The 15,079-nt window shown below is 40.7% G+C and overlaps 1 protein-coding gene across 10 annotated transcripts in view; it reads left to right on the top strand.

The window, feature by feature from the left end:
* The window catches only part of LOC307012147 (dematin-like), a 51,809-nt gene that overhangs the window by 24,955 nt on the left and 11,775 nt on the right, over positions 1-15,079 (top strand). For 7 of the 10 annotated variants that reach the window (XM_079638481.1, XM_079638482.1, XM_079638478.1 and 4 more), the window contains exons 2-5: positions 6,507-6,566; positions 12,011-12,058; positions 12,193-12,273; positions 13,969-14,106. In XM_079638481.1, the coding sequence (XP_079494607.1) occupies positions 12,044-12,058; positions 12,193-12,273; positions 13,969-14,106 (234 nt within the window). In that variant the 5' untranslated portion in view covers positions 6,507-6,566; positions 12,011-12,043. The remainder of the gene's footprint in view (positions 1-6,506; positions 6,567-12,010; positions 12,059-12,192; positions 12,274-13,968; positions 14,107-15,079) is intronic. The other 3 variants (XM_079638480.1, XM_079638474.1, XM_079638475.1) reach the window with 1 other exon arrangement.

Here is a 15,079-nt window from a genome sequence, read left to right as displayed (position 1 = left end):
CAACAGCTTGAGTCCATTTACCTCACACAGACATGCACTAAAATTTTCAAAAACTTTTAGCCTTTTATGTTCAAACTGATCATTGTCGAGTCAGACAATCTAGAGACTCAAGAAGAAGTGACAACATGTAGAAGCAACAGGACATTTCTGAATGGTTAGTTGATAAATTTATGTAGCTGATGTGTAGTTATCTTCTTGTCATTGATTAGCATATTCTGTCATGATAATCTATAAATCGTGTTCCAGGGGCAGGGTTTATGTAAATTCTGTAACATCCTGACTGTATGTCCATTAAGGGACACCGTAGCCCTCGGGCAAGTCTCGCGAGACTAGGTGTGTGTAATGGCAGAATAATAATAAAAGCGCACAGTTCGAAGGGTCCGTGTCTGTTCCAGTTATTATATGTCAAATATGATTTAGCCAGTGAGCAAACATTACATGGTGTCAGAGTAGAGGCTATAGTACTCACGTCCGACAGAAACATGGATAGTTTCGGCGTCCCAGTACCCAAGATGGATTGGGAGTCAGCTAACTTACCAGAAGCGTGGCGACGTTTCAAGCAGCACGCGGAGCTAATATTCTCTGGACCTCTACGGGAAAAACGCGAACAGGACAAATGCAGCTATCTCCTCTTATGGATCGGGGAAAAGGGGCGCGACATTTTCAACACATGGACGCTAGCAGACGAAGACGCGAAGAAACTACAAACATACTACGATAAGTACACCGCGTATCTCACACCAAAGTCTAACCCAATATACGCAAGATATCGTTTCCACGAGAAAACGCAAGGTGATGGGGAAACTTTCGAACACTTTGTCACGGAATTGAAACTGTTAGTAAAGGACTGTGGATACCCCAACAGTGACGAGATGGTGCGAGACCGTATTGTTTTCGCTACAAATTCACCGCGAGTGCGGGAGAAGTTGCTCAGCCACGGCGCGGAGCTAACGCTAGATCAAGCCATCGACATCGCGCGATCACATGAGCTAGCACAAGTCCAACTAAAAGAGATGGTGGGAAGCAAATACCCCAACAACGACGCTGTACACGCCATAGCCCGAAGACCGGAACACAGACAAACGCGCACGAGTTACAAAGCCAGGCCGAGAGAGCCCGCCACAGCTCAAAGAGAATGTGATAGATGTGGCGGCCTGCATACCACCAAAGAAGGCGCCTGTCCAGCAAAAGGAAAGCAATGCATGAAGTGCAAAAAATTCAATCACTTTGCAAAAGTCTGTAAGTCAAAACTACACACAAACACACACTCAAGAAAAGTGATTCACACTATGGATGAAGACACTGAAGATGAGGAGGTAGAACTTTTTATTGACGGACTTACAAGTGAAAACACAGGAAAATATAACGAACAAGCTTATGCTGAAATTGAAATTGGGACTCAGAAAGTCAAATTCAAAATTGACACTGGCGCACAGACCAATGCAATTCCCGTACACACATTTGAAAGACTGTTTAGAGCAGTTGTCTCAAACCGGTTCCACGGAGGGCCTAGTGTATGCAGGTTTTCTCTTTTACCTTGAACCAAACTGATTGAGTAGGTCACTAATTGGTTAAGATCTCCCCTCACCTGGTAGTCTAGGTCTTAATTGGGCACTAATTGAAGGGAAAGACCAAAAACCTCCATACACTAGGCCCTCCGTGGAACCGGTTTGAGAACTCTGGTTTAGAGATACTGCCATAAAACCAACCACCCAAAAAATCTCCGGCTATGGTGGTGAGTTCCTGAAAGTGAAGGGCACCTGTCGTCTAAAGTGCAAGTATAAAAACACCTCCATCGTGCTCGAATTCTACATAGTAGACACCAAAGCACCCCCCATCCTAGGGATGAGAGCTAGTCTAGACCTCAAGTTAATCAAACTGATACTGGCTGTGGCCGAGGAAGAAGCGAAACCATGTACAGACACAGACAGCCTTCTTAAAGAATACACAGACGTCTTCCAGGGCATAGGAGAGTTTCCAGGGGAGTGCAACCTCCATGTCGACCCACACGCCACACCAGTAGTATACCCACCACGAAGAGTACCGATCGCTCTGCGAGACAGACTGAAAAAAGAGCTCGACAAGATGGAAGAGAACAACGTCATTTGCAAAGTGACAGAGCCCACAGAATGGGTTAACGCCCTTGTAGTCGTCGAAAAACCACAGACTGGCAAGCTGAGAGTCTGCCTGGACCCCAGAGACCTCAACAAGGCAATAAAAAGGCCCCACTACCCCTTGCCGACTCTAGAAGATGTCACCACAAAGCTCGCCGGAGCGCAGTACTTCAGCGTCCTCGACGCCAGATCAGGCTATTGGGCCATAAAGCTAAGTACAACGTCTTCCCTATTAACAACATTTAATACCCCCTTCGGCAGATACAGGTTCCTGAGGCTGCCGTTCGGAATCAATTCAGCCCAAGACGAATTCCAAAGGCGCGTCGACGAGACATATGAAGGCCTCACAGGTGTAGCTGCCATTGTCGACGACATACTGGTCTTCGGTAAGACAAAGCTTGAACACGATAACAACCTCAGGGCCATGCTGAAGCGCACAAGAGAAAGAGGGGTAAAGCTAAATCCCGACAAATGCCAAATAAGTGTATCAGAGGTCAGCTACTTTGGTCACACGCTCTCGCGAGAAGGCGTCAAGCCAGACCCGGCAAAGGTGAAAGCGATACGAGAAATGCAGCCACCCACAAGCAAAGGGGAGTTGGAAACCATCCTCGGGATGATTAACTATTTGGCCAGATTCGCACCACGCCTCTCCGAGATAAACGCACCACTACGCCAACTGCTGAAGCAGGACAGTGAATTTATATGGGACAAAAACCACGACAAAGCATTCACGCAGACGAAAAAATTGATAACAGATCACCCTGTGCTTGCGTACTTTGACCCACAAAAAGAACTAAGACTCCAAGTAGATGCCTCAAAATGCGGCCTCGGCGCTGTAATGCTTCAAGACGAAAAACCCATCGCCTATGCTTCCAAGTCACTCAACAGCACCGAAGTGAATTACGCCCAAATAGAAAAGGAACTGTATGCAGTTTTATTCGGCTGTAAGCGTTTTCACGAATACATGTATGGCCGGAGTGTGATTGTAGAATCTGACCACAAACCTCTGGAAGCAATCCTCCGAAAACCGCTGGCCGCAGCACCACCGCGGCTACAAAGGATGATACTACAGCTACAAAAATATAACATTCACATCATCCACCGGCCCGGAAAGGACATCCCAGTGGCCGACACCCTGTCCCGGAAATCCATCGAGCACCAAGACAGCAGCCTTATGGAAAGCATGGAAGCACAGGTACATACACTCATAAGTACTGTTCCAGTGAGTGACAGCAAACTACTGGAGATCAAGGACGCAACAGCACAAGATGCACAGCTTACTACACTCAGAAAAGCCACACAGAACGGATGGCCTGACGAAAGGAGGAAATGCCCGCTCAGCATCCAGGAATATTGGAACCACCGAGATGAGATTTCTGAGATGGAAGGAATACTTTTCAAAGGTGAGAAAATCATAGTTCCCCAGAGCCTCAGAGGAGGCATGCTCCAGCGCATACACGCAGGACACATGGGTGTGGAGAAAAGCAAGCATAGAGCACGAGACCTCCTGTTTTGGCCCGGAATGGGAAAACAAATAGAAGCAGTAGTAGAACAGTGCTGTATATGCCAGGAACGACGTGATGCTAACCACAAAGAACCCCTGTGGTCACATGATATACCCGAGAGACCATGGCAAGTGGTAGGCACAGACCTCTTCACATGGAACACTCAAAACTTCATCGTCATTGTAGACTACTATAGTAGATTCTTTGAAATGGAGCAACTCACGAGCTGCACCTCACTTGCAGTAATCGCCAAACTCAAGTCCGCGTTCGCCCGTCACGGCATCGCAGAGACAGTCATCAGCGACAACGGACCATGCTACAGCTCTGAGGAGTTCCGCTGCTTCGCAAACGCGTGGAACTTCACCCACACCACCACAAGTCCACGCTACCCACAGAGCAACGGCCTTGCTGAAAAGACTGTCCAGACAGCAAAGCGCATCCTGGACAAGGCAAAAGCTGGAAACACAGACCCCTACCTCGCTCTGCTGGAGTACAGGAACACTCCAGTGGACAACCTCCAGTCACCGGCCCAGCTTCTGATGAGCCGACGACTACGTTCCATACTCCCAGCGACCAGTAGACATCTGCGGCCACAAGTTGCACCTCAGAAAGCTGTCCAAGACAGACGGAAGGCGTGCCAACACCGCCAACAAGCATACTTCAACAGAGGCACCAAGCCATTGTCTCACCTACCTGCTGGCACACCTATTCGTTTCCGTCAGGAGGATGGTTCCTGGAGACCTGCAACGGTAACACAACATGCACACACACATAGGAGCTACCACATCCAGACAAAAGATGGACAAACTCTACGACGCAACCGTTGGCACCTCCGCGAAAGCAGAGATGCTCCAGACACTAAAGACACACAGCATGCAGAAACACACACCAATAACACACAGGCACCAGAACCTGAACCTGCGGACCACCCGCAACCAACAAACCAACAAAAGCCCAATTACACAACAAGGTTTGGCCGCATCTCCAGGCCAAGACAAGTCCTTGACTTATAATGTAAAGGGTGTAGGCGGATCGCTGCCCTAAAAAAAAAAAAAAAAAATTGTAGTTAAACTGTTGTCTCTTGTAAAAAGGAAAAAAAAAGAAAAGAAAACCGAAAGAAAATGTTTTTACAAACCTGTTACTTACCCGATACCTCAGAAACACTGTGAAATCAGTTTGACTGCCTGTTCTATCTTTTCACAACTAGTTCACCTTCAAGTTACTTGAATCATACAAAAAATCAAAACATGGGTTCTGACTAGAAAACGAATGACTTGTATACATCCACGTCTTATGTCATTTAAATGCTGCCCGTACTTGTTTACATTACAGCAATAACACTAATGACGACCACAGACTGTACTTGTCAGACTGCTTATATGTGCATTAAGCACAATTGTTATGTTCAAGGAAATTAATGTTGTGTGTGTTTAGGTAATACCATTTGTTTCTTAAGAAGGGAGATGTAACATCCTGACTGTATGTCCATTAAGGGACACCGTAGCCCTCGGGCAAGTCTCGCGAGACTAGGTGTGTGTAATGGCAGAATAATAATAAAAGCGCACAGTTCGAAGGGTCCGTGTCTGTTCCAGTTATTATATGTCAAATATGATTTAGCCAGTGAGCAAACATTACAAATTCTAGGGTTGGTGATATCACTAACCCGACAGGAATGTCATGTAGTCCCTACCAGCTGTTTGTTGTAGTCCTTAAAAAAAGATTTCTTTAAAAGCAAATATCTCCCTTTGCTTTGAACTTTGAGTGTTGTAGCTTTGCAGATGTTGTTTATGCTCAAACACTAACACACTAAAGTTAGAAAAGTGAAATTATAATCAACCACCCCTTTAAAACAAATGATTGTGTTTGTCACTCACACCCTGATAAAGGGTAGATGTGTCGTTGCTTGTCACCTGTTTAAAATCTAAGCCATGAAAGAATAAAGGCTTTTTATATTTTTCTAAAAACAAATCACTCGAGGGCCTTGGATTGTTTTTTCTTATGAGCGGAACAATCCCTTCACCCAAAGAGCACAGAGATACTGAAGTTACACCCCGTGCAGCACTTTTTGCATTTCTTGTATTTATCAGAAAGCATGTTTTGGGGTTCCACTTTTATGCTGATTATACCAAAATCTTTATTAGCACAGAAACTAATATCACAGGTATCTCGACAACACTTTCTGACTGTTTGCAGGAAATTAAATTATAATTTTCTTAAATTGAATGGTACAAAGTCAGAGGTCCTTTTTTGTTGGTACCCCTGCAGCCCCTAGGTTGTGAAATGCACTTCCTTTAACTGTTAAGAATTCCCCAGCATTCTTTTTAAGATAGTGTTTGTGTCTTAATTGGAGAGACTGGAACTGGTTGTATAATGTACTCTGTTGTTGCAGTTTGGTTTTTATTTTATTTTATTTTCCGGATATACTTTTGTACTGTACTTGTACTGTGCTTTGTGTATAAGAAAAGCGCATTATAAATAAAATGTGTTATTATTATTATTTTGTGGTCTGGATTAAATATGAGCTACATATTTTTCTTTTTGAGATATCCACATTCCAGTTCAAGGCCAGAGTTCATTGAGGCATGAATAATTGAGTGATTTTGACTTTTGTGAATTCAGAAGCTCAGCCTGTAGATCAATAACTCAGAGACACTGCCTGAAGAGGAAACACTTCAGAGAGCACTGTCATTCTCCGTCATATTTATTGGCTGTCACAGAATGTTTACTTCGTTTTTTTATATATTTTTATATAATATATTTATAGCTATATAATATATTTCAAATGCATTTGTAAAGTACTCTGAATTCTTTGCACTGAACAGTTTTTACTTGATGTTCAACTGTCATGTCATGATGAGTAATGAAATCCTTTATTTGGGTGTTTCAGGAATGGTCTAGGGCGAGGAGACCCTGTAAATGTGTGTCATGAACCTTTTCACCCCCTGAGGTAAGATTTCACTGTTCATTTCATCACATCTAAAAATCCTCCTAATGGTCTACAAGCCTCTTTTTTTATCATCTTTTGTGTTCCAGAGAGGAAAGAAGGTCATGAGGGGGAATAAATGGTGACTGAGTTTTCATTTTTGGGATGAACTATCCATTAAAATTAACTTTGCAAATATAAACTGATTGCACACAATAATCTTTGTGTCATATTAGCTAATTTTAATGAAGCAAAAGTGATGGGATAATGGAATAAATGCTGTATATGTTTTTCCTGTAATTTTCTGGACTTTTAGTTCATCACGCTAATCCTCAGTCTCAGTGCTAACCCTGACTTTTCTCATTTTAAGACAGCTGACAGGATTTGTAGCTTATACTTGACATAGTTCCTGGTTTAATGGGGGAAGGGAGGCACAGTCGTCTGTCACGCTATCCGTCTGTGCTGACTGCAGGGATGTAATGTGTTTTATCATCTCTCTCTATCTCCATCACATCCCTCCCCCAACCTTCCATCTCTCTTTATCCATCGTGTCCATCCTTTCTATTTATCTGCCCTCCCCCCTTCTCTGCCACCCCTGACCACTACCCTTTTTTTTCCGTGTACACCTCTGAATCTGTATCTCCTTGGGCCTTTCTCAATCTGTGTCCTTGTCTGTACTTGTGTTCTTGTGAAACGTCATCTTTTGTGGCCCAACTGTCCCAATACACAAGTTTGCATTATGGTAAGAACGATTAAAAATCCCGGAAGTGTTCTTGACACGTCCATTTTACCGAGGATGCATCGGTTGGTAACTTGTGTGAACTTGACGGCTGAAATATCCCAGCATTCATTTCGGATTTCGAGGAAGGAGAGGCAGGTCAACACAGAAAGTCGTTTTTTCTACTATTTCGTACGCTATTTCATCACTAAATTCACTTCTGAGAACATTTGATGCGAGAAATAAACTGTGTAGATTTTAAATATTGGCATTTTTACGAAAATTTATGCCGAATCGAAAATGTGCTCAAACGTTTTCGGAAGTGAGAATCTCCATGGTTTTGAAGACCATAATGGAGTTAAGGTTTTTTTTTTTTTGAGGGCAAGGCAAGTTTATTTATTTAGCACATTTCATACACGAATTCAAAGTAGCCTGGCTCCGCCCTCTTACGTACTTCCGCTCAAGTTTCATTTTCTTGGGTTTTCTCCGATAAATTTTTTACCGGTCCATTCAGCGAACAAAGGGAGTGTAGCAGAGATGAGGTTGTGCGCTAGTTCGAGTCGTCATACGTCACGACCAAACATTAGCGATTGGTTATGGCAGATCCAGAGTGGCTCTGGGCAGATCCAATAGTTTTAAACTTCAACAGAGTACCCGCCTTCAAGGAAGTTAACACTTGTCAATGGAGAGAGGCCAGACTCTCGAAATGTACGAGAATCTGGTAGAACCAGGCTAAATTCAAAGTGCTTTACATAAAAACGTCTTCTTTTTTTAAGAATCATAAAATAATCACAACAATTACATAGGAAGAAGACATTGATTAAACCTTAATTTAAAATGTATTTAATCAGTTAGAATAAAAAGAATAAAAAAAGGATACATAGATAAAATAAAGTGCAATAAGTCTGAGTCTGAATTGAATGGGACTACTGTTGAAGCACATCTGATCTCTTCTGGAAGCTGATTCCAGCTATGGGGGGCATAATAACTATAAAGCAGACTTTGTGCTTTGAGTGAACCCTTGGTATTTCTAACTGATTGGATCCTAATGATCTGAGTGCTCTGATAGGTTTATATTCAGTGAGCATATCTGCAATGTAATGAGGTCCTAGGCCATTGAGTGATTCATAAAAAAAGTAACTGTACTTTACATTCAATCCTAAATGTAACTGGGAGCCGGTGTAAAGGCTCGAGGACTGGTGTGATATGAGAATGTTTTCTGGTTCTGTCTGTTCAGAATCCTGGCAGCAGCGTTCTATGAGCTATAGCTGTCTTATGGTGTTTTTGGGAAGGCTGGTGAGGAGTCTATTAAAATAGTCCACCCTACTGGTGATAAAAGCATGAATAACTTTCTGTAAGTGTTGACTGGAAACAAAACATCTAATTCTTCACACAAAGTCACCCCAAAACTTTGGTGTTTCGGGACCCTTCAGAAATCAACACATTTCTGCAATTTTCAGCCATTTCTTTGGTAACTACATTGGTATTATGTCAAATAAGAGATACATTTTTGTGTGTGTGTATGAACAAATAGTACTTTATCATTTTATATAAATTTCCTTTAAATGGAAAGATGAGTTTTATTAGCTTGCGTTCAAAGCTAATCTCTAGGTCAAACCATTAGCCTTACAGAAAGGCTAGACTGCCAAAGAATTAAGAATTGAACTGCAAACAATAAATGTTTTGTGATTCATTTTACATTCATTTACCAATAAATACATCATAAATTGTTTTGTAGAGAATATTATTATAGCCAACACAAGCTAACCTTGAATGAAAAAAAGGTAACATTTCTCAAAGTGGGCACAATGAAAATTACTATGATACTTAGACCACAGTATATTTAAGCTCCATGCATGTATTTGTCTTACATTACATTAAAACATAGTCTTTTTTTCACCATTACTCACTGTGGAACCATTTAAGCCCACCTTATGTGTTTCAATGAGGAATCCCTGATACATTTGATACCCAGGAACTTTGATACATTTTCTGAAAATGTTTAATGATAAAAATTTTTGTATGCTTTTACCTCACTAACCTTTTAACCTTACCTTACTTACTACCTTAATTTACAACTATATGTAGATAGGCCTACAAATTACACACATTCATTCAAATGAGATAGAGCCTGTTTTGTCCTTGAGTTTAAGGCTTTGAGGCTTGAGTTAAGGCTTGAGATTCTGGGCACCGTCGGGCTCCGAAATACCGACACTTCCTGTCCAGCTTTGACCGGGTAAAACTCGGGACCTTTCTTCCCGAGATATGGTCACTTTCTGAGGAACTTTGATCGAGCATTACTCTGGGACCAAGCTGACTTAAAGGGATAGTTCACTTTAAAATTAAAATTCTGTCATCATATACTCACCCTCAAGTTGTTTCAAACCGGTATGAATTTCTTTGTTCTGCTGAACACAAAGGAAGATATTTTGAAAAATGTCAGTAACAAAACAGTTACCAGGTCCCATTGACTTCCATAGAATTTTTTTTTCCTACTATGGAAGTCAATGGGACCTGGTAACTGTTTGGTTACTGACATTTTTCAAAATATCTTCCTTTGTGTTCAGCAGAAGAAAGAAATTCATACAGGTTTGAAACAACTTGAGGGTGAGTATATGATGACAGAATTTACGGCTATCCATTTACGGCTCCATACTCCAGGCATGGGGGGCCAACTATAGGGTACCCCCTAACCCCCAGAGTATGGAGCCCCAGCTCGGCTTGGCTCCCGAGATACACCCGGTCAAACTTCCAGCTACAACTCCAGTCAAGCCGACTTTAGGGTCCAGACCACCGGCCACTAACACCTACCCATACCCACTAACACCTACCCAGGGCTCTAATCAAACATTAGCAAAAGGAATTTTTACATACATTTACATTTACATTTACGTAAGATATTTTTAGCAGTGCTGTAATATGTCAATATTTAGAGCTATTTAAAGCATTTTGTTTGTTTGTTTGTTTTTTACCCTAAAAATAAGATTGACTGTATGCATTAAGAACAAATTTCCTGATAATTCGCCTTTGGCTAAGACACACCCTATAATGTAGATTGACCAATCACAGCGCAGCCAAGAACAAGCTCCCACAGAGGTCCGACACTTTTTCACAGCGCTCCATTGACTTTAACACAGGCGTCTCATACTTTTGGTCTCAGCAGGCTATTACCGTCGTAGTTTTATCAAAAGTATGGTTAAACGTTGTGCCTGGGGCATTTGTAACACAGATACGCGTTTCCCAGAGAGGTTGGAGGGGGGTGTCCGTTTTTTTCCCTTCCCAAAACCGAAGTCAAATCCTGACAAGTGTCGTTTTTGGATTAAACTGGATTAAATTGGGTTAAATCCGTCTCGATTAGTAGGATATGCGGTGGTTCATTTTTTGACTGTGACCATTAGGCTATGCTTTTGCCTCTATTTGGATGCCTTTGTTGTTGCTTGCGTTTCACCGGTATGTCTTGAATATAGCCTTCGAACGCATATTGCAGCCCCTTTTGCCTACTTCTATCGAACACTTTATTTGCTGCTTTATAAAAGTTTGATAAAATTTCAGCAGGAAGAGCTGTCACAGCATAAGCCATGTTGATACCAAACCAGAGCCCAGATGAAGTTGTCGGACGTAGCAAGGGGGGCGGGGCTTAGCCAAAGGTCAATTGGTTAGTTTATGATATTAATAGACCCTTATTTGCCTTGCTGAGGAAACCAGCTTAAAGATATTCAGAAATGGCATTGTTACAAGTAACAAGAAAATGACATATCAGTCTGAGACATTGTTGAATATATGGAGAATCAATTGTGAAACAAAAAAGATGTCTTTCCTTTTGGTTTCCTTGACTATGCATTGATTTTTTTCTTTGTCAAATCCAGAACTGACCTAACCTAAAACCATACAGCCAAGATCGAAGACCTCTTAATTGAACACATTAGCCACAGAAATCCATTCAGACCTCTGTCCATCTTAATACCCATCACACTGACAGGGTCTGGCTGGCTCCATTATGAGAACCATGATGGCTTGACAAGATCTCCATGAGCATATTTATATATTTTTCCTGATATGAACCATGAACCATTGCTTCCTTTAATTTTTTTGCAGTGTTTTATTGTACAGGCATGCTGCAAGGGTTGTGAGAAATGTGTTCTTTTCAGTAGAATACAAAAGACTCACAGGATGCTAGAATAAAGCTTTTGTATTGCGATCCATCAGAAAAGCCCAGAGAAACAGTATCATTGTGCTCATAGTCTATTGACTGCAGAAGGTTTTAAGGTTCTTACACTGCTGACTTTTCTGTACTTTGTGTGTATTAGCAACTTTCTGCAACCTACTAGATTCTTTTGACTTAAAGTTGGTGAAGCGGATGTTGGAAAGCATCTGTAAATCAATCCTGGTCACACAGAAAAGTGATAAATCATCACAAAATGTAAACTATTATCTCTATATATAAAGTCGGATATACGTATACATTATATATCTGCATACATACAGTAAACTTGCATAGGGCGATGTATAGTATATCTCAACTGTTTGATTGCTTGTATGATCTCAAAATGTAAACCATATTCAAATGTAAAGATATTATAGCTAAATATTAACAGAATAATTTTCTGTAAAACTGTTTTGAAACAATGTCTATTGTGAAAAGCATTATACACATAATCTGACTTGGCATACATCTGCATTGAGTCTTTTAGAGGCCATTGACATCCATCTAAAGCTTTGTTCTCATCTACATTTTCTTCTCTTTCCACAGTGACCTCATAAAGGGAGCGCTTTCTCTTTCAAAATGATGCTGCATAAGGTGATTAAAAGCAAATGTTTTAAGTAGATTTGTTATTTGTTCATAATAAAATAAGATGATAGATATTCATAAAACAAATAAAAAGAAGAATGAAATGGTTTGACCTTTGACCTGTGTGTACTGTATGTGAACAGCAATCGGCCAGTACCTCCCCGGGCACTGTTTGTTCTCTACGTGCAGGAGGTGGTCCTGGAACCCCAGCAGTCACTATAGTGGTATGTATAGCAGTGCATGCTACACACTTTCCAGATGTTACTGCAAAGGCCTACTGTAAAAATAAACATAACACTAGAGGATGGTTACCCGACCCGAGCCCGACGGGACACAACGGTACACGACGGGCCGGGCTCGGACAGATATTTAGAAATGATGTTCGGGTTCGGGTCAGGCTCGCTTACATCAGCGCGATAAGGCATTGAACATTTTAGATTTAAAAAAGCTTATGTGGGTAGTTTCACTTGATACAAAGGTTCGTTTTTGTGATTAAAATAAATGTAAAATATTACCCTAACATCCTGTCTTCCTGTGTGCGGAAATTTGTTTATGTAGCTGTGACAACGAAACATGCATAATGTGCGCGCCTGTGTTAACGTGCGCTTGTTGCCCCATGTACGCTGATGTGCTCATCTGTTGACATTTCCGAATGCCTTCCTAGAGTTGCTTAATAAAAGCGGGCTTTCCACACAAACAAACAGCTTGTTTAGATTAATGGCTTTTATTTTCTCAGTTTTAGAGTAAAACATGTTTTGGAAAATTTCATATAAAAAAATGTAAATAGTATTTTTGTGTATTTTTCATAACAATAAACTTAAACTTCTATAACTTTATTTCAGTTCACTTTTTATAACTTTACTTCAGCTGTCATGGTGTGGCTGTGGTAAACTCATGACGACAGAGAATTAAGCAGAAACAGATTTTAACTGCAATACTCAAAAAAATTTACTTTAACAACAAAAGTGAACAAAGAATTGGGAAAACTTAAATACATAAGGGAGGATAATCAACAGAACAGGGAACAGGTGTGTATCTTAATTAACAACCAGGAAACTAACAATGACTGGGAACACAGGCAAAACGGGTACAGGGAAAACAAAAACAAAACACAATAAAACTAAACATAACTCTGACATCAGCAATAATCTGAAAAAAATAAATAAAGTGTCTTTAAAAGAGACCAAACTTAAGTCTGTTTCTCAAAGCATTTAATATTTATGACAGTTGAAGTTTAATTTAAATTTTAGGTCTATGCTCAGAAAATAGTTTATAGGTGATAAATAGATGGGATGGATGGATGGATGAATAAATGGATAAAAACTAAAGCATAAATATTTAACTATTTAGTACCAGAAAATCCTTAAAAATACTATATATATATATATACATACACATATATATATATATATATATATATATATATATATATATATATATATATATATATATATATATATATAATCCATCAAACTAAAATATAGTACATACATTAAATTTAAATTAAAAAAGAAAAATCCAGTCATTTTTGACCGCCATGCAAGGAGCACCAGAGTTAAGGGCTGTCTCAGTCAAAATATCCTTTCAGTGATTGGAAATGTTGGAAAATGTAACAATCAAAGTATTTATCCTAATGTACTTTATATGACATAAAAAAATACATCTCAGAAAAATAAATATCAGTTGTGCTGTCCATTCATAAGTTCCAGTAGTAACGCTATACAATAAGGAAGTTGTCCTTTCATCAGTGACCCAATGTGTAGTAAGCCAAGGTTCCTACTGTTCTTACCAGTGCCTAATTCGTGTACACAATATGATTCACCTAGGGAGCTAGGGAGCTGGTTGACATATACTGTACCTTATGTCTCTGTGTTTGCTTATCATTTCCTCTATTCCTTTCATATTTTGGATTTCTACAGGCCAAAATGGACAATCAAGTGATTGGGTATAAGGATCTAGCAGCTATACCTAAAGACAAAGCCATTCTTGACATCGAGAGGCCTGACCTGATGATGTATGAGCCCCACTTCAGCTATTCACCAATGGATCGCTCAGAGGTATATACCTGTTCAATTACTCGTTTACGCAAATATCTAATCAGCCAATTACATGGCAGCAACTAGGCATGTAGACATGGTCAAGACGATCTGCTAAAGCATCAAGCAATCATAAAGGTGATTTAAGTGACTTTGAATGTGGCATGGTTGTTGGTGAGTATTTTAGAAACTGCTGATCTACTGGGATTTTCATGCACAAGCATCTATACTGTTTACAGAGAATAGTCTAAAAAAAAATCAAATATCCAGTGGGTCGCAGTTCTGTGGGCGAAAAGGCCTTGTTGATGCCAGAGGTCAGAGGAGAATGGCCAGACTGGTTCGAGCTGTTAGAAAGGCAACAGTAACTCAAATAAACTCTCATAACAACCGAGGTCTGCAGAAGAGCATCTCTGAACACACAACATGTCGAACCTTGAAGCAGATTGTCTACAGCAGCAGAAGACACACACTGGGTGCAACTCCTCTTAGCTAAGAACAGGAAACTGAGGCTACAATTCACACTGGCTCACCAAAATTGTACAATAGAAGATTTGAAAAACGTTGCCTAGTCTAATGAGGCTCGGTTTCTGCTGTGACATTTAGATGGCAGAGTCAGAATTTAGTGTAAACAACATGAAAGCATGGATACATCTTGGTTTGTATGACCGATTTAGGCCGGTGGTGGTGTAATGGTGTGTGTGTGTAGGGGTATTTTCTTGGCATACTTTGGGTCTGTCTGTCAGCATGTGTGATGTGTTCACTGGTTAGTTTCCTGATGGATGTGATGTCTCGCCATCAGTGCTCCTGCACAGAGATCAGCACACACACACACACACACACACACACACACACACACACACACACACACACACACACACACACACACACACGTCATGTTATTTCGGCTCTCCCACAGTAATTTCCTTTTTGTTTCGCTGTGATGGAAGCTTTACGCTTCATTAACTCTGTAAACCTGTCTGTGGAAATGACTAGA

This window comes from Phoxinus phoxinus (genome assembly GCF_949152265.1).
Source record: "Phoxinus phoxinus genome assembly, chromosome: 15".
Classification (NCBI taxonomy): Eukaryota; Metazoa; Chordata; class Actinopteri; order Cypriniformes; family Leuciscidae; genus Phoxinus; species Phoxinus phoxinus.
Note: the sequence above shows the minus strand (reverse complement) of the source record. Positions and strands in the feature narration are given on the sequence as shown.